At 40.0% G+C, this 22,511-nt stretch overlaps 2 protein-coding genes across 2 annotated transcripts; both read right to left on the bottom strand.

Annotated features, from left to right (window-relative positions):
• Positions 1 to 5,258: 5,258 nt before the first annotated feature.
• On the bottom strand, positions 5,259 to 11,827 carry nrn1lb (neuritin 1-like b). The gene is made up of 3 exons (XM_030726204.1): positions 11,590 to 11,827; positions 8,162 to 8,309; positions 5,259 to 5,739 (listed from the first exon to the last, which is right to left on the bottom strand). Exons 1-3 carry the CDS (start codon positions 11,642 to 11,644, stop codon positions 5,436 to 5,438), a joined length of 507 nt encoding a protein of 168 aa, XP_030582064.1. The 5' UTR covers positions 11,645 to 11,827; the 3' UTR covers positions 5,259 to 5,435.
• A 7,689-nt stretch (positions 11,828 to 19,516) lies between these two features.
• Positions 19,517 to 21,856, bottom strand: thap11 (THAP domain containing 11). Its single transcript, XM_030724576.1, has one exon. The coding sequence runs from the start codon at positions 21,522 to 21,524 to the stop codon at positions 20,685 to 20,687; it is 840 nt and encodes a 279-aa protein (XP_030580436.1). The 5' UTR covers positions 21,525 to 21,856; the 3' UTR covers positions 19,517 to 20,684.
• Between the last annotated feature and the right edge of the window lie 655 nt (positions 21,857 to 22,511).

The raw sequence follows: 22,511 nt of genomic DNA, 5'->3' as shown, positions 1-22,511 counted from the left end.
TAAATTTAACAGTAAGGTGAGCGTGTTTACTTCTGGTCCACGCTTCCATCCCTCCATGACTGTCTCTGATGTACATGCTTGCAGTTGAAGAAGCTCAGCTAAGCAGTCAAGTGGGTTTCAAAAATTACTAGCTGTAAAAAGCTGAAAAATTCTAAATATATAAACAAACGTGTTTTAAAAAGTAAGAAGCAAGAAAAACTTGCAACATCAGCATACTGACCTGCTGAGGGCTTCCAGGGTTTCACTTGTTTCTTTTTGTGATAAATTGTCCCAATTTAGGCACAGTCTGATAGTCACATGTGTGCTTTTGAAGTCTTTTGTGTGTCATTTTACCTGGTTTGCAAATATGTTAAGGTTCAAAAATTTTTAGGTGATTCCCATTTTACTCCAAGGACTGAGTTATCATAATATGCAGGCGAGAGCACACAAAAGCAAAACATTTAAGTTGGCAAAGTGCCAGTGACTTTGTCAAGAAAATCCAAAACAATGTTTAAAGCAAAGTTTCCCCATTCTTCCTCATTCTGAACGCTCATATTTGAATTTTAGCAGGTCATCTGGACCATGTCTACATGCCTAAATGCAGAGTTGCTGCCATGTAATTCACTGATTAGCTATTTGTGTTGGTGAGCTGTTGAGCAGGTGCGCCTAACAAAGTGGCCTGTGAGTGTTCCTGTTTCTGTAAAGAGTTCAGTGGTGATTTCAGCTGATCCCTGTCTACATGCCTTAATGTCATTCCTCATGGTATTAGATGCATCAAAGCCAGAACAAACAGACTCAAGAACAGTTTCTTCGCCAGAGCAATCACCACCCTGAACTCACACACTCACCCACTGTAACTGTGCAATATTATATTATTCATACTGAACAATATCTGACATTCCTATATTGTGTAATATCCAGTATTCATTCACTAGTGCAATATTCATTCACCAAGTGCAATATTCATCATCTTCATTATTATATGTATACACATATTTACTTTTCTTACAATGTACAGATGCACCAATGCATGTATATATTTTTATACATTCTATTTTTTTGTATATTTTACACATTGTTTATTTCTGTATATCTCTTGATTATATTGATCATACTAGATTATAATATTTTTATTTTAGAGAGTTTGATTTTCTGTTACATGGCACTGAACAGGAGTGGCCCTCCAATCTCATTGTACATCCTGTATAATGACAATAAAGGCATTCTATTCTATTCTATTCAAAGAGGAAAGGAACAAAAGAACACAAGCAGGAAAACGTGACTACAGACAATAATGTAGCATAATAACAAACATGCCTCAGAGATGTGAGTTCGTGTTGTTTTTATAGCCTAAAATCACAAAATATAACTTTAGTTTACAGTCTGTAAGGTGCATACAGTATCTCACACCCTATCATTAAACTCTCATTTTAGATAACGAAAAACATCCAGAAAAAAAACACAGAGAAATTACATGAGAATAATCATTAATTTTTTGTTACTATTATATATTTCATATTTATTTCATTTATTATGTACATGAGTCACACAGGAAATGTTGGTGCTTAATGCAGCTTACAAGTTTACAAGTGTTTACATCCTGGTAAAATAAAACCTCGGCCATATGGATTGGATAGCACAATCTAATACAGCATGATTTCATAATCCCTGTCATGTTTTATACTACACACCATCTGCTACAGATGCATCACTCAAAAGCGGATGATGTCTCAGTTGAGGATGAAAAAAAAAAAAAGAATTCTATGTTAACATTTTATTAGTAGGGCAGGGTAAGTGAGGGCTTTGAGGCTCCTTGGAAAGAGCTCTCAGTGATCTAGATTGTCTCCAGTGACATGCACAACAGAGAGATTAGAGTGAGAAGGTCCATTGGGATGCTCTAAGGACAGAAACTCAAGCTAAAGAAATTGTTATTTTAGGAAAGTCACAACATTAAATTACAAAATTCTGCTAAAGAGATGGGCCATCAAACAAAGAAGTTAAAGCATTTTTTGTAATTAAATGTATTTTTGCAGGCTAAAAAAACTTTACATTTCTTTAGAAATTCCTTTTGATTCAGTTTGAATTGTTGAAAAAAAAAATTAATTCAGTTCAGAAACTTTGAATTAGGCTAATAATTACTTATTTGCATTCATTAATTAGTGGTCCATATTTCATTTAACCAGACCAGCCCCAAAATGTAATAGTCATGGAGTAATTCTGGCAATTTTTATCAGATAGGTGGTGCAGTGGTCCAGAGATAGATAGATAGATAGATAGATAGATAGATAGATAGATAGATAGATAGATAGATAGATAGATAGATAGATAGATAGATAGATAGATAGATAGATAGATAGATAGATAGATAGATAGATCGATAGATCGATAGATCGATCACTTTATTAACCCCAGAGAGGATAGGGGAAATTGTTGTGTTTTAGTAGATAGTAGTAGTACTATCACCTCACAGCAAGAAGGTCTTTGGTTCTCTACAGGTTCTTCCACAGTACAAAGACATGCAAGTTAGGTTAATTGGTGATTCTAAACTGCTCCTAGGTGTCAATGTGACCGTGAATGGTTGTCTGTCTTTGCATGTTGGCCCTCATTGGCTAGACTGGTGACCTGTCCAGGATTTACCACACCTCTCGTCCAATGGTGTTGCACAGTGTTGCCTTTCTTTCTTTCTTTCTTTCTTTCTTTCTTCTTTCTTTCTTTCTTTCTTTCTTTCTTTCTTTCTTTCTTTCTTTCTTTCTTTCTGTCTGTCTGTCTGTCTGTCTGTCTGTCTGTCTATCTATCTATCTATCTATGTATCTATCTATGGCAGGTGGGATAGGCTCGAGCCCACCCATGACCAAGAATTGGAAAGCAAAGTGGAACTGGATATAGAAGAGGTTTGTGAAAAGAGTTCCATGTTTTGATTTCTTTACAGGGTTTAACTGTGGGGAAAAGAAGAGGTCAGAGGGGGGGCTTCTTAAAAAGACCTAATGCTGATGAAAATCCATTTCTGTGAGTAGCAGAGTTGTCACCTTGACGGTGATCCTGGGATCACATGAGTTGAAGTGTGACTCGAGGTGTGAATTGTTAGGGTCATGGCATGTGAGGTTATATACCCTGGACTCCCCATCAGCTGTTAGAATTGAAGAAGCCTTTCAGGTGTTCAAAAACCTGAAAAGAGATCCAATTGCCTTCAGCTCAAGTGTTTAAAACTACCATGACCTATGACACCATGAGCCATCTGCCTTTTAATTCCACATATCAGACAGGTAGCAGTGGTGAATTACTACCAGTAAACAGTCACCTTTGACCACAAGAACTAGATGCTCCTTCTGTTTTGTTTGCTGTTCATATCTGTTGTAGTTATATTTAACAAACCAGTCTGCTTACATAAGCAGAATGCAAGTGTTTTATGAGTCAAATCGTCTTTCCTGAAAGAAAAATGGGAGGACAAAGTACTGTTTCATTTCAAATCAGTGATATAATCATGTTATATTTGAGAAAATTTAAAAGAAATGCTGGGCTCTTTATCTATAAACAGATGTAAACAGATGTAGCTCTGTTCGCTCATTAAACACCCTCTAGGTTGATTGCACCTAATTCTGTGTAACGGCCTTAACAGGACATGCACAGGGTAGAGAGACACTGTCTTCTCTGTCTATTTTACACTCTCACAAACACACAAGCTCACACACAAAGTAACACCTCTAAAATTTCATATGTCTGAGTGATTTTCAGTCAGGCACAACAGCTTTGCATCTATTCTTTTCTGTCTGTGGCGACCTGCCATGTTTAGTGCAGAGTCACCGCCTGCTCTATTGAAATTTAGTCTTCATGTCCCATTCAGGATTTTAATCTGGCTTTTATATATGTATTTTTAGACAGAGCAAAATGTTTTTTGACAAGCAGTCTGATGGGTTTCAGCCCAAAACTATAATCAGATAAATCTGTAGTGATAACTGCAAATGGAATGAGCTGTATATGCATAAAACTATGAAATAGCGCTGTTCAAGTAAAACTGTGAGCCTTGGATAATCTGGCGGTTGAGGTATTTAAGGAGGTCCACCTGATGTTTCAGTGACTGCTGCAGCCATGTGTTAGCCTCTGACCCCTCAGTCCTCACACCTGCTCACATCATGTTCAAGGCTTACTTAATTTTTCTCTTCCCACCTGCAGTGTTGATCTGCTCTGAGGGCACTAAGACTGTTTTTAAGTCTTTTGAGGTGCAACCTGCCACACACCAGATGAATAAAGAGAGATGAGATTAATCATGACTCTGCTGTTATGAAACAGCTTAAGGGTATTAAGATTACACACAGAGAGACACACTCATGAACAAAATCTGACTCATAACATTTGATTTAAGGAGCAGCAATAGTTTGAATCATTTAAATGAATTGTGTCATGTATTTACCCTCAATTTAAATTGTTACTGGGTGAAAAATCACAGTGATACAAAGTTGCATGTACCAGTCTATAATACAAAACTACAAAATAATGCAGCAAATACACCGGTGATGTGAAAACCAGTGAATGAAATGGAAAAATTACACACTCAGGAAACTTCCACATCCACCATTGACTAATGTGTTTGTTGTCCTTTGTTCTTTATTATTGTCCAAGGAAATATTCATTGTATGCTGTTTGTGCATTTTTTGGAGATGTGTGCACATTGTTCGCACAACGGGCACATCAAAATATTATGTTCAAACTGCAAAAAGCAGCATTTTTAAAATAGGTTAAAGTCACATGAAATAACTCTGTCTCCACAAATGATAACATGTAACAGCACATCAGAGAGTCTGCACTCCCATAAATCTGACTTCATGTCGTTAAACCAGTCACACAGGGTGATGAGTTAAACCTACTGCACAAAAACATTGTTCCCCCCACCCCCCCCGCTGATAATACTCTCCTCTGGATCACACCTGATTAGGTTGCACGCAGATCTGAACACCTGGCATTACAGCATCCCTCAAAATCTCCTTTGTCCTCATGTCCTCAAATCACGGGACATTGCTGATGAACTGCAGCAGTGTTAATAAATAAATATATACATGTTTTTCTTTTTTTGAACAAATGTTTGCTCATAACCAGTTTCTTTTAGCTAAGTTTCTTCATTAAGGAGGTGGTCCTCTTCTTCATCCCTACATTATCGGTTTGTTGTTCTATAACTGAATGAAAAATGTTACATCATGAATTTATCAAACTCACTTAAACTCTTGCACTTATTGAAAACATGCTCATGTAAGCAGCATTTTTCTGAGAGAAGGCATACAACAATCTGAACATATTAGTATTTATTCAATGTGTCAGTGTACTCCTGCACTGAACCAAACATTTCAAACTGATCCAGTTATAGCGATCCTTATCTAAGGACCCTTGTTTGTTTGGATTGTAGGGGCAGCAGAACGGTGACGACCAGCTGTCATCACTCTAACTGAAGGGAGAATATGGGTTAACTAACTCCTGAGCAGAACTAGCAGCATGCTACATGCAGGGAGCAGCACTGTGATGAGGGTGGGGCTGTGCTTGTGTGTTTGCCCTTTCAGTGTCTCCTGGTTCGTCTGGTCAGATGTGGGGGGGCTCTGAGCTGCAGGCAAGGTGCTGGGTGGGAGCGTTGTGCGGCTGGCGCACATGTTGTAGAGGTTTCCAGAAAACTCTGTCTTCCTGGACTCTTGTCTTAGAGACTCCCAGACAGCTGCTGCTTCTCCAGGACAGCCGGCCAGAGCTGAGTTGGCACAAACGTGAAATGCATTCCAAGACCTTCAAGGAACAAGGGTGGGAGGAGAAGTTAGTATCTGCAACACAGTACATCACTAATAACCCAGTATATTAAAATAATGAGATTTCTACAGTGCCTTTAAGCAGTCACTTCACTGGTGGCGTGCAGGACCCTCTGACAACACTTTTGGGTCACAGACTTAAGAGTGGGCAACAAAAACCATGCATAACACCAAATGGTTAAACTGCTCGTTTTCCAGTATTAATTTGAAGGAGATCTATTATGTTCATTTCCAGCTTCATATTTTTATTCTTAGACACTAACAGAGTAGCATTGCATAATTCATCCACTGTCCTTTCCCTTTAAGCCAACTCTTCTGTGACTGGTTGTCCCTTGCAAACAAAAGGTTTGAACAACAGTGGGTGGGGATTAAGTGCTCATGACCAGAGTTGTGTTCCTGACATGACCACATTAGGACATCATATAGAGCAAAGAGTAGCAAAAAAAAACCTGTCTGAAACAGAGTGTTTAGAGCAGTGTGAAGTCTAAACTTCAGGCTCACAGGGATTGCTTGTGAATACACTGACCTCATTATTTGAAACTTTGCCATGTTTAATGTGAACATTCACCACTGCATTGGGAGAAAATGCATCCTTTATCCTTATTATTTTTTTGTTGTTGTTGTTGTTTTTGTTTTTGTTTTTTTTATTAGACCACACCAGCGGTTGTAACATATGTTGCAGCTACGTTGGTAGAGTGCCAGTGAAATGTTCAATTGTGTGGGTTTAAAAAACACAGAGAAGATGTGCTCTCTAAAAACAGCTGCCTGCAGCATCTGGAAATGGTTTTGATCACTTAAAAAATAATGCTGCAAACCATAAACATGAACAAGCTTAAAGAATCTGCAGCTCCTCTGTGAGGCCGTCCTTTTTACGCTTTCACCAGATTCGTTTTCTGTTTATTGTGTTGCCATTCACTAAATATGACTGAACACAACACAGTGCTGGGGAGGAACGGAGTATGATGGAACAAATTAGAGTTTTCGTTCCGCAAGAAAAATGAGAGTCGCAAAGTTTATGATGAGATAAAGTATCGTGGTACTAAACTAACAGGGAGGCAATCCAAGTCAGTAGGAGTCACCATCAGAGCATCATGGGTGTCTCCAGCAGTTTAAATATTTCAGCCTTAAGTAAACTGGTGCACAGAGCAATGGATAAATATTGCCAAGCTGCAAACCATGCTGCTTTTGGGTTTAAAATTGTAGCCAATATAAAAAGTGGCTGAAGCCTGCATTCTTACTAATAGCCAGAATGAGACAACTCCTCTGGTTGCAAAAAGAAGTCAGATTGTACTGAGGTTTCTCACATGACCTCATGCACTCATTGCTCAAGAGTTGTCTACCATATTGGATGTTTTACAACCACTGGGTGCTCGATAAGGATGTACATTCCCCAGGTGATTGGTAGTGGTTACTGGAGGTTGCTGGTTCTTGCTGGATGCAATAGGTTGCAAAGAAGGTGCTACAATAAAAATCTCAGTGATTGCTTTGGTTGTTGGCAGATTGCCACAGTTGCTTGTAGTTCTTTGTGTTTGTCTGTAAACTCTCTAACTGCAACATTGTGCCTTAGAGCTGTAGCCAGTGTGTTTCAAATGGTATAATTTTCACTCTGAAACCAAACGGTGTCCATTTCCAGTTTGTGTCACACTTTTCGCAATTTCACAATGACTCAGGGAGTAGAAGGGCAGTGTTTGTAGACAAGTCCACTTCCATTCAAACTACAACTACAACAATACGTTAGCAACGAAAGCAATCATAAGGAGGTTTTTGCCAGCGGGTTGGGGAAAACAGGTTTTTCCCTAGCGGCAGGTGGTTACCAGGGGGTCACTGACTGGTCTGTCTGTGTGACTGGAATTTTATCATTTTCACAGCGACTGCCACCAACTCCAGTCAGGAAATGGTCACAGACCCATGTCTAGACCTGTGTGCCTGGAGCCTTACTCACCTGATCATGATTGTCACTCATCCAAAATACCGGACAGGTTAATGTCATGTGTTTAGGGGTCACATGTCTACAAAGCCTCAGTAAAAGTTTAAAACCACCCTTCAGCTCTTTTGATCCATGACTTCAGTGAACACTTTTCTGAAGTGTTTACTGTTTCAATCACCTGTTTCAAGTCTCATTAAATACAATATAATGATCATTTTGTGAATTATGTTCTCCATTAGACTCAAAAAGAACTACAAAGCAGGGTCTACTTTGTTATGTGATTGACAAGTCGCTACTATATGAGTGTGGGACCTCACTGACTATCTTTCATATACAGGATTTGGTAAAGCCTAGCAGGACGTTGCTTGTGGTGCTGTTATAAAAAATGATTAGAGCATTTTCAAGAAAGGAGATCAGCGTGGTGTGACGGAACAGGCTGACACACACACACACCTAAACACACACACACACACACCTGCAGATTGCATCAATGTCCTGTGTACTCTGGTCTTTTTGTGTGTCCACTAAACTGTCCCCAAGTGTGAGCAAACACTGAGCAAAGCGCTTGTAGATGGAACCACATGAAACAGGGATTGCAGCTCCGAGACACACGGGAACCAAGCCTAGTGGAGACAGAGAGATGAGAGGAAAGCATATTTAAACACTACAAAGAGATCCGTGCAAAGAGGTAATTTTATCAAAAACATATTTGACCAATAAGAGCACTGAGAAGGTCAGTGCTCTTTTTCCCAGTTGAGCACTAAAAACATACAAAACACTAATTTATTCCTCTGCTGGGGAGCTTCTGCAAAGGAAATTAACGTGTATATGAGGAGACTGTAAACACAGTATAATAAACTAAAATGTTATGATGGGAGAAAAATAAAACCACTAGATTGTTGAGGATTTAAACACAATGTTTTTATGTTTGCAGGCATGATCCATCCGGTGCTTAGATGGATCAAACAGATACAGAAATATGTTGTGTTCCATTCATCTGGAGGGATTATACACCCTCAGAGCCAAATTCCATGTAGGACTATAAAGCCACGTATAAGCTGTATGATTGCATCGATCAGCTGATATAACATGTCCCTCTGCAGTTTGAGTTTTCACTGAAACTTTCCTGAAAAGCTGAGACACAAGATCTGACCGGAGCACTGAGTGGGCGTGAGTAAATCTGTACTGTAGATCGCTTTCAGTTTGTCGTTGGCCTTGGACACATTGGGTTGCCAGCAGCCTTGGTGAGATATTCCAGGGTCTAAAACCATAAACATCAATCTGATGCTAAAACAGCCTTCATTTTCTGGCTCCAGGCTTTCCATGGGATTTTGGATACTCTCTTCCCAATGTGTTGGATGTGACTGAGTGCAAGGCTCTGTCCAGCACACTGAACATCATCCACATCAAATAGATATTTTTTATAGATCATTTTGATTCAGTACAACTGATTGCTCTGATCAAACTGCTTACATAAGGTGTGAAGAACACTGATCTTATCTTATACATCACAAGCATTGATATTTGAATTATGAACTGACCCCAAACATCAGTCCTAAAGAAGACCTGGCTGTCTATATACATTTGACTGCAGAATATAAACCAAAAGTTTTTTAAAAATTGCTTACATTTTTTTTCCTGCCTTTTTTTCAAACATCACTTGGAACTTTTGTGATTCAGAGTCAGTCTGGGCTGACCTTGTGTCTGCATCATGTGTCAAGGCACGTTATTAGCTCCATTGTTACAGCCCTGATGTATTTGTCTGCTTTTGCTTGTCTGTGTTGTTTCCTTGCAAGCATTTTTTTCAATAATAATAAAAATGTCTGCAAAAAACAAAAGAAATAAGAATGAAATCCTATTGCAAATTTCCATGCAACTACTTAGATTTAATTGTTTATTTCACAAATGTGGTTCATTCATAAAATGTGCTTTTACGCCTCACCACCAATGACAGGCATGGCTGATTGCATTATATTTTTGGGTTGTTGGAACATATTCTCATGAGCTCAATATCTCAAGGGAATTTTTTTATATTTTGCACAAATGTTCACTTGAACTCAAGGATGAACTGATTACATGTATGCACCCAAAGGTCAAGGACACTGTGACCTCAAGAAATATGTTGCTTTGTGATAGCTCAAGAATTCAAAGAAAAAAATTCACACAAATGTTAAAAGGGGGGAAAAGATGAGATCTCTTATACATCTCAGTCAAAAAGCCAACTCCAAAAAACCTTGAAAGTCTGACTTTACATCATTTACTTATGTAAAAAATAATAATATCATATACAGTGCTTAACAAATTTTTTTAAACCACCACCTAATATAGGGTTTGTGCCACAGCTGCCCTAAATTAAGAGTACTGGTAATTACCAAAATATGTTTTTATGTTTCTGTAACGGTTAATCCACCAGTCTGTGCAAGCTCCTTGCCTGAAGGGATATAATGGTTGTTATCCATGAATATTCAAATTTACTGTATTACAAAAAAGCAGAAAAAAAATAGTAAAGAATTTTTTTTATTAGGATGCCAATTTATTCCTGAAGAGAAAATTTGTTTCAGTGGTTGCATGTTTAATTTTGGACTTCTCAGTGAAGTCCAGTGTGCTGGCTCAAATTTGAGTATAAAAACATGAATTCAGGTGTCATTTTCCTAATAAATTATAATATGATTTTTAGTTTAAATGAGTTTTTCACAGATTTCTAAACCATTTGTGTTTTCTTGTTTTTATGACAGGTGGTTTAATAAATTTGTTAAGCAATGTATAATAAATATATTTAATATAACATATATATAAAATGTGCATATTACCACAAACAAGTATTACAAGTAAAGATACTTCATGCTGCAATAATGTAAAAGCAGGGGTTTAGAGGGTGAATTGAGCTCTTTCTGAAATATTTGGATTCCATTTGCAACCACTGTTTATTTCCAATATGGCTTCATCTGCTGATTCTTTTCTTCATCAACTGATTGATTTTTTTTTTTTGTAAAACTCTGTGAGAAATGCAGCCACGTGTGGTTTGAACAAAAATCAAAGTAGTAATTTTGTATAAAATGTACAAAATAAGTGATTAATCAGCATTTGTATGTGGCTTGATTTGAATAAAACATCATATTTTATTTGTTATTGGTGTTTTACATGCATAAATCTTCATTTGTTAAATCACAAAAGCTATGAAATAAATATAGTGAAGTTAAAAAGTACAATATGTTCTTAAGACTAAAATTAAAGGATTTTGTTTCCCTCTTTCTTTGTTTATTCTACTTTATTGTTGTCTCCCCTTTTTTATAGACAGGTGTATTTGAAAAAAGACTTTAATCTCAAGGATGTTCTTGTTAAAGTAAAGGTTAAATAACATATGATATGTGGTGAAGCAGAAATATTACATGGTACAAAGAGAAGACTAAAAACTAAAGCACCTCCAATTTGTACTGAGCTAAATCTACTTAGTTTCATTCCATCAGTGTTCACACTGAAATACAAAATGTTGCACACCTTTCTGCATATATATATATATATATACACACACACGTGCGTGCGCACACACACACACACACACAGACACACACACACACACAAACATAGGGGAGTGAGAGAATCAGCCTGGGGACAGGGAGCATTTCATTAAGGTAAGTGCATTTGTAAAACCTTTCTCGTCAATTTCAGAACAAGCTGAAGGGAACATCCCTTATAAGCCATCTTAACTTGTCTGGACCGTTTCTAACAAACCTGAAATTTCTGCCTGAGTCCAGAGTGAAGAAATAGCATTTGCAGATGTAGACACAGGCAGAAAGTGGGACAGACACAAGCACACTCAACACTTCTCCCAGCAGACTTGAATGCACACAAACATGTACAACACACTCACACTACTCCTGGAGTGTACAGCAAGGTCCTTACTGAGGCAGAGAGCGATGGGCAGCAGCACCGTTGAACTGCCGGGATGGGACTTCATCTTCTGTCTCAGTCCTGTGGAGCCGAGTACCACCCCTGAATGAGAGGCTCTCAGCTTCCACTAGATGTAAATCCAAAAAGTGTAAAGTTTCTGCCCTAAAATGTGATTTTTCTGACCGTCCGTGGGGAATTCATCAGATGGCTAAAGTGCAGCAATGCACAGAGGCACGACCCAGCTGGATTAACAGTGAAAGGGACTGATGCTTCACAGGGAGTAAGAGGATGTTTTGTGTGTGTGTGTGTGTGTGTGTGTGTGTGTGTGTGTGTGTGTGTGTGTGTGTGTGTGTGTGAGAGAGAGAGAGAGCCAGAGACCAATGAGAGCATCACATCGTAGCACAGTGGATTAGAGCGTTCTCATTTCCGGTTTTCAGTATTTAGAACATTTGTTTGAAACACAGATAAATTAAATATGATCTTATGGTGATTTTGCTGTCAGCACTTTGAGACACCTGCCTGTTGTGAAAACCTGTTTTTATCTGAAAAGGACTTAGTGAGACAACAGTGAAAGGAACTGTTATGAGAGGTGTCAGGAGGCAGGAGGATTTTTTTTTTCTGGACAGATGGATGACATCCCAGTGAGGATAAGGCAATCAGGCTCACCTGGGAGTCCAGTGTAGACACAGAGCAACTTCTGGGAATTGTAGCAGCCCATGAGAGAATTCATCAGCTTTTTTGGGTTGTGATTAGAAGAGACTGGACAAAGACAGAACTGTTAAACTTTTATAAAAATGGGTGATTGTGATCTTTACTTCCTAACTTCCTTGAGATTCTATCTTACATCTTCTCCCTCTCAGCCTCCCAGATGGCTCACACTCTGTGCATTAGTATAAGTCCTGGTTAACATCTGCATACACGGGAGGAATGGGAACCCATTGTTAATCTGCGGCTTAGAAGAACCATTAACGGCAGAATAATCTGTGTGTGTCCGAAGCTGCTGCCCTGAATCGATACATCATTGGAGCTACTTTGGCAAAAACTCCCACTGAGACTTCCTGAAAACATCAGCTCAGCAAATTTGTCTCTTTGCATTGTGCTCAGGCTTGATAACATTTAAACTGGGTGAATCCATTGGGATATAGAAAGTTATCAGTAGAAAGTTATGGGGTTTTTTGTTTTTTGGGGGGGGTTGGGGGTGGGGGCTGTTACAAAAATTTATTTTCCATTTTTTCCCTCTTAAAGAAGGTTTGTCCAGTTTTCTATATAGAAATGATGGATGTAGCCGCATCATCCACTGGTTAGTGAAGTCCCGTTGTGAGGCCTTAAACTTAATGCTTTTTTGCTGACCTGGTGTTTTGAAACTGGAAGTGATGAGTGAGGGGTGCACCCTGACACGGTAGGCCCGAGCTAAAGTACACACTGCTTTACACTCCATTTTTATTTTAATAGGAAGCACAGTTTTTATTTTGTTTTGTTTATTTTTAACATGTAAACATTATCAAGTCATTTTGGGAAAATATTTTTTAAAATACACTGCTCAAAAAAATAAAGGGTGCATGTGTCTGCACAAACGGTTAGAAACAGACTCCATGAGGATGGTATGAGGGTCCGACAGAGTCTGGAGACGCCGTGGAGAGCGATTTGCTGCCTGCAACATCCTTCAGCATGACCAGTTTGGCAGTGGGTCAGTAACGGTGTGGGGTGGCATTCCTTTGGAGGGCCACACAGCCCTCCATGTGCTCGCCAGAGGTAGCATGACTGCCATTAGGTACCGAGATGAGATCCTCAGACCCCTTGTGAGACCATATGCTGGTGCGGTTGGCCCTGGGTTCCTCCTAATGCAGGACAATGCTAGACCCCATGTGGCTGGAGTGTGTCAGTAGTTCCTGCAAGATGAAGGCATTGAAGCTATGGACTGGCCCGCCCGATCCTCAGACCTGAATTCGATTGAGCACATCTGGGACATCATGTCTCTCTCCATCCACCAACGTCACGTTGCACCACAGACTGTCCAGGAGTTGGCGGATGCTTTAGTCCAGGTCTGGGAGGAGATCCCTCAGGAGACCATCCGCCACCTCATCAGGAGCATGCCCAGGCATTGTAGGGAGGTCATACAGGCACGTGGAGGCCACACACAATACTGAGCCTCATTTTGACTTGTTTTAAGGACATTACATCAAAGTTGGATCAGCCTGCAGGGTGTTTTTCCACTTTAATTTTGTGTGTGACTCCAAATCTAGGCCTCCATTGGTTAATAAATTTGATTTCCATTGATGATTTTTGTGTGATTTTGTTGTCAGCGCATTCAACTTTGTACAGAGCAAAGTATTCAATGAGAATATTTCATTCATTCAGATCTAGGATGTGTTATTTGAGTGTTCCCTTTATTTTTTTGAGCTGTGTATATCTATGTGGCATGGAAGCCTTTGGTTAGTCACACACGCTGACACTGTTTACATACAGTGCCATTTTTGCATATTTGTCACACTTACATGTTTCATAACATCAGACAAATTTTAGTATTAGACAAAGATAACCCAAGTAAATACTAAATTCAGTATTTAAATGATTATTTTATTTATTAAGGGAAAAATGTTATCCAAACCTAGCCCTGTGTGGAAAAAGTAATTGCGCTCCAAGTCTATAATAATTGGTTGTGCCACCCTTGGCAGCAAGAACTGCAATCAAGCATTTGTGAAAACTGGCAACGAGTCTTTCACATCTCTGTGAGGAATTTTGGCCCACTCTTCTTTGCAGAATTGTTTTAATTCAGCCACATTGGAGGGTTTTCCTGCATGAATGGCCTGTTTAAGGACATGCCAGCACATCTCAATCAGATTTAAGTCCAGAACTTGACTGGGCCACTCCAAAACCTTAATTTTGGTTTTGTTTGGGGTTTTTTTTGTTTGTTTGTTTGTTTTGTGTGTGTGTGTGTGTGCTCTGGATCACACCAGCAGAAATCTTGGTCCATCATTTACAACAAGTTCTCCAGGTCCTGAAGCAGCAAAGCAGCCCCAGACCATCACTCTACCACGGCTGTGTTTGACTGTTGGTATGATCTTCTTTTTATGAAATGCTGTGTTAGTTTTACACCAGATCTAACTGGAGTCAGACCTTCCAAAAATTCCACTTTTGTCACTTCAGTCCACAGAATATTTTCCCAAAAGTCTCAGGAATCATCAAGACGGGGTTTTTTTTGGCAAATGTGAAATGAGCCTTTGTGTTCTTTTTGGTCAGCAGTGGTTTTTGCCTTGTAACTCTCCCTTGAATGCCATTTTTGCCCAGTCTCTTTCTTATGGTTGAATCATGAACTCTGACCTTAACAGAGACAAGTGAGGCCTGCAGTTCTGTCGATGTTGTTCTGGATTCTTTTGTGACCTCCTGGATGAGTCGTTGATGCACTTTTGGAGTAATTTTGGTAGGTCGGCCACTCCTGGGAAGGTTCACCACTGTTCCAAGTTTTCTCCATTTGTGGATAATGGCTCTCACTGGAGCCTTAGAAATGGCTTTGTAACCCTTTCCAGACTGATAGATGTCAGTGACTTTGTTTCTAAGCTGTTTTTTTTTTAGACTGTGGCATGATGTGTTGCTTTTTAAGATCTTTTAGGCTACTTCACTTTGTCAGACAGGTGATTTCTTGATTCCGCAGGTGTGGCAGTAATGAGGCCTGGGTGTGGCTAAAGAAAGTGAACTCAGCTTTCCAAAAAATGTGGTTTATTCATGATTTAACATTTCACAGGGCCAGGTAGGTTTGGATAGCTTTTTTTCCCCTTAAGAAATGAAATCATCATTTAAAAACTGCATTTTGTGTTTACTTGTCTTTGTCTAATATTAAAATTTGTTGATCGTCAGAGGATCTGAAACAAGCGTGACAAATATGCAGAAAAACTAAGAAATCAGAAAGGGGCCAAATACTGTTTCATAGCACTGTATCTGAAAAGGAGTCAGAAGAAGTGCACACTTATTTATTTATATATAACACTTTTCTACTGTGCATGAGCAGTCAAAGGGCTTTGTACAACATGCCTCATTCACACACACAGTCATACAAGCACTTTGTAACATTCACACACATTCCAGTGAACGCATCAGAGAGCAACTTGGGGTTGAGTATCTTGCCCAAGGGTACCCTGGCATGCAGACTGGAGCTGCCAGTGATCAAACCACCAACTTTTCAATTAGTAGATGACATGCGATACCTCCTGAGCCACAGCCACCTGATCTTTATTAGTACTAATCTGTTCTTTTTACCTCATTTAGGACTTCCAGTTTGTCGCATTATAATTTCACTGTTTTCCTGAAGAGCTCTGCAGAGAGCTGCAATTTGCCTTGTTCTGAGCAGCTGAGATGATGGTCACAGCAGATTCCAGATGAAACATTCCTGCTTTGATCTCAAATCCAGGGATCGAACCACCAACTTTCCAATTAATAGATGACATGCACTACCTCCTTTAAAAGGGCAATTTTTTTTTTAACTAATTCAACAAAGTTTGCAAATGTTACATAATATCTAAACACAAGCAGCTTAATAGAAGTTCTATACAAAACACCAAAAGAATTAATAAAATAATTATATTCAATTATTATTATTAATAAATATCTAATGAACGAAAAGTTCCTAAAGCAAATTGAAAACTTAATAAACATTTCAATTTGTAGCTTCAATTTACAAGAAAAACAACATACATAATTACATACAAACTGTGAATATTGTTATACATGTAACAATGTGGCATACTAAATACTCACACTGAAAGCAATATATTCAGTAGCAGTATTAGTAGACTATAGAGGACTTTTTAGATGGCAATTCTGCAGACTGTCAGCTGTGCAAGGATGACCCCGCCTGATCTAGATTCATACACTGAAAGATAAAGGTGGATTATTATACATCTATCTGAAGTTACAAAACGCAGTCATGCAACATTTAAAAAGAAAAAAAAACTCTTGTATTGCTTTCTTAGATTATTTTTAATTATGACTAGCAAAACTAAAAGTGTAACTTTGACCTGTATTGCTTATTAAAACATTAAATATGAATACAAAGACATACTTTTTCACACACTTCAAAGACTTTCTGTGTTTATACTGCGCATATAGAAAGTCTTAGATCAGTGGATGTCAAAATCACCTGCTGCCTTCATTGTTGTTTTTAATTCATGTCAAACGATGAGATGAATGATCCGACAACCTGCCTCGAGAAGATGTCATTTGGCCTGATTGCAAAGATTGCAGTGGTAAATGGCTGCAGCCATCGAAAAGGAAGATAGGGTTGTGTAAGTTTGATTGACATCACTGGATTAAGGTATTACGCAACACTGTAGGGAGTAGAAAAGATAAATCCAGATGAGATTAGGATCTGGATCCTCTTTCTCTCCAGTGCTCTCTATCCATCCATTCATCCATCATTCCCTCTCTTTCTCGGTTTCACATTAATACATTAGGTGTTTAAAATTACCCATTCCGGCATGAGTGGTGGAACTGCATTACACGTTATAAGTAGCAGTTCACTTCCTTAAAATCTGTAACAATTAAGCAAATGAGTATCAGGCTGGCTGGCAGACACAGCCAGATAGATAAAGCAAATTAGGTCAGAAAGACAAGAGCTGAAACTTCACTGATTCTATCCCATCGCCATCTAGAGGGTAAAAAACATGCTGCAATATCAGACTGTACGTACACCCTCAGGGACACTCACTGAAACTCATGTTGACTGGACAAGATGTTTGTTTGACACCCAATTAATTAAAATATTACAATTTGCTATTTTAAAATAACTTATCTTGACATTAAAGCAGGAAGTTGATTTTCTGATAATTGCCCTCACTTCTGGACAAATCATATCTTAATTTAACACTTCAGTTAATCTGAAGCAAAATAAACTGGAGATACATTTTTGAGGATTAATTTCTTCTCAGAGTTGGCTAATGTAGAGAGAGAGCAGATGTTCTCATTCTTCATATTTTATAATGAATTTGAATCATTGTTATGAAATTATACATCCCTGCAATCATTTACAAATCACTTCATCGTTACATTTAATTGAAGAATGCATAAATGCAATGAAACTGATTTTTTTTTTCTCAAAAAAGTTCAAAAGGCAGCATCCCTGGGATGGTGAGCTTTTAATGTACATGACATAACTAACCTGTGCATCTGTGAAGGTACCACAAATGCTGAACGATAAAAAATATAGGCTTTGGAGGAATATGTGCTGCTACGATGATGATGATGATGATGATGATGATGATGATGATGATGATGATGATGTATACTGGCCTTTCTGTAGTCCACAGAGGGCTGAATTCAAAGACACCACAAAAATCAAAGCGAGTAAATGATACAGCATACTAGTGCATTTGGCCAAAATTTCATTGCAGTTTTCATTTCATTTGGTTTGTATGGCCCCACGTGCTTGTATGCATGCCTGACAATATCGGAGCATGCTCCTAATGAGACAGCTGATGGTGTCCTGGGGATCTCCTCTCAGATCTGGATTGGGGCATCACGTTCTCCACGGCTTCTTCAGACCCTTTCATGCCTGTCACATGTGCTCAGAGTGAACCTGCTGTCATCTGTGAAAAGCACAGGGCACCAGTGGTGGACCTGCCAATTCTAGTATTCTATGGTAAATGCCAGCTGGGCTCCATGGTCCGGTCAGTGAGCACAGGGCCTTCTAGTGGACATTGGGCTCTCAGCACATCCTCATGAAGTCTGTTTCTGATTGTTTGGTCAGAGACATTCGCACCAGTGGCCTGCTGGAGGTCATTTTGTAGCTCTGGATGTGCTCACCGTGTTCCTCCTTGCACAATGGAGCAGATACCAACTCTGCTGATTGGGTTAAGGACCTTCCACGGTCCTGTCCAGTTCTCCTAGAGTAACTGTTTCCTGGAATCTCCTCCACACTCTTGAGAGTGTGCTGGGAGACACAGCAAACCTTCTGGTAATGGCACATATTGATGTGCCATCCTGGAGGAGTTGGACTACCTGTGCAAACTCTGTAGGGTCCAGGTATCATACACCTCATGCTACCAGCAGTGATACTGACCCTAGCCAAATGCAAAATTAGTGGAAAAAACAGTCAGAAAAAAGATGAGGAGGGAAAAATGTTTGTGGCCTCCACCTATAAAATTATTCCTGTTTTGGGGGTTGTCTCATTGTTGCCCCTCTAGTGCACCTGTTGTTAATTTCATTAACACCAAAGCAGCTGAAACTGATAAACAACCCCCTCTTCTACTTAACTGAGCAGAACAATATCCCACAAGTTTAGCTGACTTGATGCTGTACTCTGATTAAAAGCACGGTGGCGCAGTGGTTAGCACCGCTGCCTCACAGTTAGAATACCATCTGGAAGGCCTGGGTTCGATTCCACCTTGGCCCAGGCCTCTCCCTCTCTCTGTGTGGAGTTTGCATGTTCTCCCCGTGCTTGTGTGGGTTTCCTCCGACATTTCAAAGACATGCACTTACTGGGGTTAGGTTAATTGGCTACTCTAAATTGCCCATAGGTGTGAATGAGAGCATGAATGTGAGTGTGAAAGGTTGTTTGTCTCTCTGTGTTGGCCCTGCGACAGGCTGCTCGTTCAGGCTGTACCCTGCCTCTCGCCCTATGACAGCTGGGATAGGCTCCAGCCCCCCCGCGACCCTGAACAGGATAAGTGGATGGATGGATAAAGAATGGAAACGTTTTTCTTTCAGTTCTGCAAGAACAAAACCAGGTGGATTATATGTGGCTGTCTGAAACATGTCACTGGCACCAAATGTAAAACTACACAAAATGTCTCATGTTTAACATTTGATATGTTGTCTTTTTTCCTTTTTTCAGTTAAATTTTGGGTGTAAATGACTTTCAAATCACTGCATTTTACACCACAATTGCAAACTTTAAGGTTTCCAACACAAGTCTTAGAGGATTTTATTTGATACAAATTTTATTCCTTTTTACACAACTCAACACAGCTGAAAAATATTGTATTATGACTTACATGAGCCACTGCAAATCTCCATCTCTTTTTTTCTAAAACAAAACTCTCACTGCAGTCCGGGGATGAAATCACATGAGCCAAATCCCTCTTAACATGAAGGTTAAAAACAACAAACACTTCACCATCCTTTACCTCACCAGAGGTTTCTAAATTGCTGCTATGGGACAAAATGCTTGTTGGCTTGACAAATAACTCTGCGAGCTGCCAGATCAGGTTTAAGAATCTGAAATGTTTGTGATATGTTGTGCATAAAACACTGATTAACAAATCAGAGATGTAGCCACTCTACATTTGTGTGGAGAACAATGACAATGAAGAGGCACATAAAATTTATGAATTACACCACAAAAAAAAAAAAAAAAAAAACAGGTGCTGCTTCAGGAAAAATGTCCCCCAGAAACATCTTTTAATGACAATTCATTTTTGCTCTTTAAAGCTTTGAGGAATTTGTTCAAGTCTTTTTTCAGTTGCAAAAATACTTGTAGCAACAAAAATAATGGAAATAAAATTAATGTACCTTTAAAGGCAACTGATACAGTCGTGGTAGTTTTATCTAGTTCACCACAACCATGAGCAGGCCAAGATTAGTGTTTTGGTTAAAAATAATAATAAAATCCTATAGATACTTCATCTTGGCGCAAGTTAATGTGGGGTGTTTATTTTTTTTTTTTTTTGCAACAGCTTCCTATGGTCGGTTGAAAAGTAACAAAATAAAAGAAACAATTCTAGGAGAAAAAACACTTTATGTAGCTAGGCAGTTTTGAGCATCTTCCTCGGTGTACCCTCAGTCCGGTTATAAATAAGTCTAACAAGTCTGTGCAAACTATGAGTCTCATCTGAATGGATAAGTGTGACCTCGGTTGGGCTGCAGACCAGTAGCAGACTGTGCATGTTTCTATGAGATTAGCTCTAAGTTTATTACTATCAGCTACATCAACTAGCCAGCCTACAAAAAAAATCAGCTCTACTTGTTGAAAATTGTCATCGCTCGCAGTTTAATTTAAAAAAAAAAAAAGAAAAAAAAAAAAGGGCGGGATCTGCGGGCTTCAGCCCCGCACTGCCATCTCCGTCAGTCTGAGTCTCTGTGTAACGGCTCCTCTCTGGGGATGTTCACCCATCCCATCACATTTTCTTCCGGGCGTTAACAGCCACCGAGTGGCCGTACAGCAGCCGGTCCCGTTCCCGTACCTCCTCCTGCAGCTTGGCTTCTGCCACCCGGAGCTGACGGATGGTCGCCTTCATCTCCTTCATCTTCACTTCCATGAGCGCGATGATGTCCCGCTGCTCGTTCAGTTTCCGCAGTAGCTCAGCCGACGTGGTGCCAGTGGTCAGAGAGTACGAGTGGTCCAGCGGGCTGCTGGTCACGCTGACATACTGCACAGGTGACTGGTGCGCGCTGGACGCGATGTCCACCTGTGAGTCGACGGTCACGGTGACCTCGGCTGCACCGCCGATCTGCCCCGTGTAAGAAGTCCCCTCCGTTTGGGCGGGTAGCCGCGCCGTGCCCAGGTACTCCCCGTTTTGGCCAATCTGCACTACGGTAATGCTATCGTCGCTCGCCTCCCCGCCTGCATTAGCCTCGGCTCCTTCTGCCGTGCTGCCCAGCACGCTGCTGGTGACCCCGATCCCGGAGGGCGCTGCCGCGGCGGGCGCTGGAACCGCCGCGGACACTTTCCTCCCTCTGCCCCGCCGACTCCTGCGCTCATTCACCCCTCGCAGAGGAAAGAGGGACGGTACTCGGATGCTGTAGGTTTTCCTCCCTCCGGCGAAATGCACGCTGCAGACTCGGTGCCCCGTGGTCGGCTGGAAGGTACTGAAGCAGCCGCTGACCCCGGCCCGGGAGATGTTCCTCAGCCACTGCTCCCTGAGTGCGGTGTCCTTAGGAAACGTGTAGAAGCGCAGGTCCCGGTCCCGGTGTGAGTTGTTGTAACAGCCGGGAACACAGCAGGTGAACCCAGGCATGTTTACTTCAGCGCCGAGGCTATAACTGCGGCCTTCAGATGAAGTTAAGATTATTTTATTTTTGTTTCTTTATTCTATGCGTTGTTATCAAGCTCGGCGGCCTGCAAGCGGAACTACACGTCCCACAACGCTAACAACTTCCTGTTTATTTTTTTTACAAAAAGTAAGCCGCTCTCCTTCGTATGACGACTGAATCCACCCGAGGTTATTGGACTCGGAGCACATGAAGCTCCTGCTTAAGCTCAATTCACGGCTGATGTCTGATTTTCACCAGTAAATGTTTTGTTTTGTTCTTAGCTCTGTTATCAAGCCAACCGTCCCCTACTGAGAACTAAAAGTCCCACAATTCCTTGCGCTTTCCGTCTATACCCGTTAGTGATATAGCACCTCTGCTGGTCAGTACGTGTAACTGCACAGTTCAGGGAACGTGTGTGTGAAGAAAAAGCATCCAGAGACAAGATAAAATATAATAGGACTTTACTAATTCCACAGTGAGGAAATTCACCCGGTACAGCAGCAACAGACAAAGTGCAGAAAACAAGAGCAACAAATGAAAATACAACAAAACTGACAAACGAAATTGTACAAAATAATACAGCAAAATAGAACAAAAATACAAAACTGGAACCCCTAGTTACCCAATTACATAGGTGTTTGAGAAAGCAAGAGCAAATACAAGAAAACCAGACAGATATACCAAAAAACAAAACAAAACCTGAGGAAGAGAGCTGGTACAACTCACTGCCACACAAGCAGCATCATTAATAAAAATAATAATTCCGATTTTTCAAACAAATGCTGTATTTATAGTTTACTGATTACACTTATCTTCTTACATACATGCAGACAGGCTTTTATTTTCTTTCCAAAAGCAAATTATTTTTAAAGTCACAAACACAGGTATTTTCAGTTGCAGCTGACAATTAAGTGATTAAAGTAACAAACTCTATGAGCTCATGTATGAAGTACGAAGGTAAATATTCCTTT

Source organism: Archocentrus centrarchus, chromosome 3, assembly GCF_007364275.1.
Source record: "Archocentrus centrarchus isolate MPI-CPG fArcCen1 chromosome 3, fArcCen1, whole genome shotgun sequence".
Taxonomy (NCBI): domain Eukaryota; kingdom Metazoa; phylum Chordata; class Actinopteri; order Cichliformes; family Cichlidae; genus Archocentrus; species Archocentrus centrarchus.
The sequence above is the reverse complement of the archived record's forward strand: the minus strand, read 5'-3'. Positions and strand labels throughout refer to the sequence as shown.

Bases quoted from the DNA above. Each gene is read 5' to 3' on its own strand.
- nrn1lb (XM_030726204.1), bottom strand. From the start codon at position 11,644: ATGAAGTCCCATCCCGGCAGTTCAACGGTGCTGCTGCCCATCGCTCTC. The intron at 8,310-11,589 runs GTAAGGACCTTG...TGTCTCCACTAG, and splicing joins GCCCATCGCTCTCTGCCTCA to GCTTGGTTCCCGTGTGTCTC. The intron at 5,740-8,161 runs GTGTGTGTGTGT...TGTTCCTTGAAG, and splicing joins GACATTGATGCAATCTGCAG to GTCTTGGAATGCATTTCACG.
- thap11 (XM_030724576.1), bottom strand. From the start codon at position 21,524: ATGCCTGGGTTCACCTGCTGTGTTCCCGGCTGTTACAACAACTCACAC.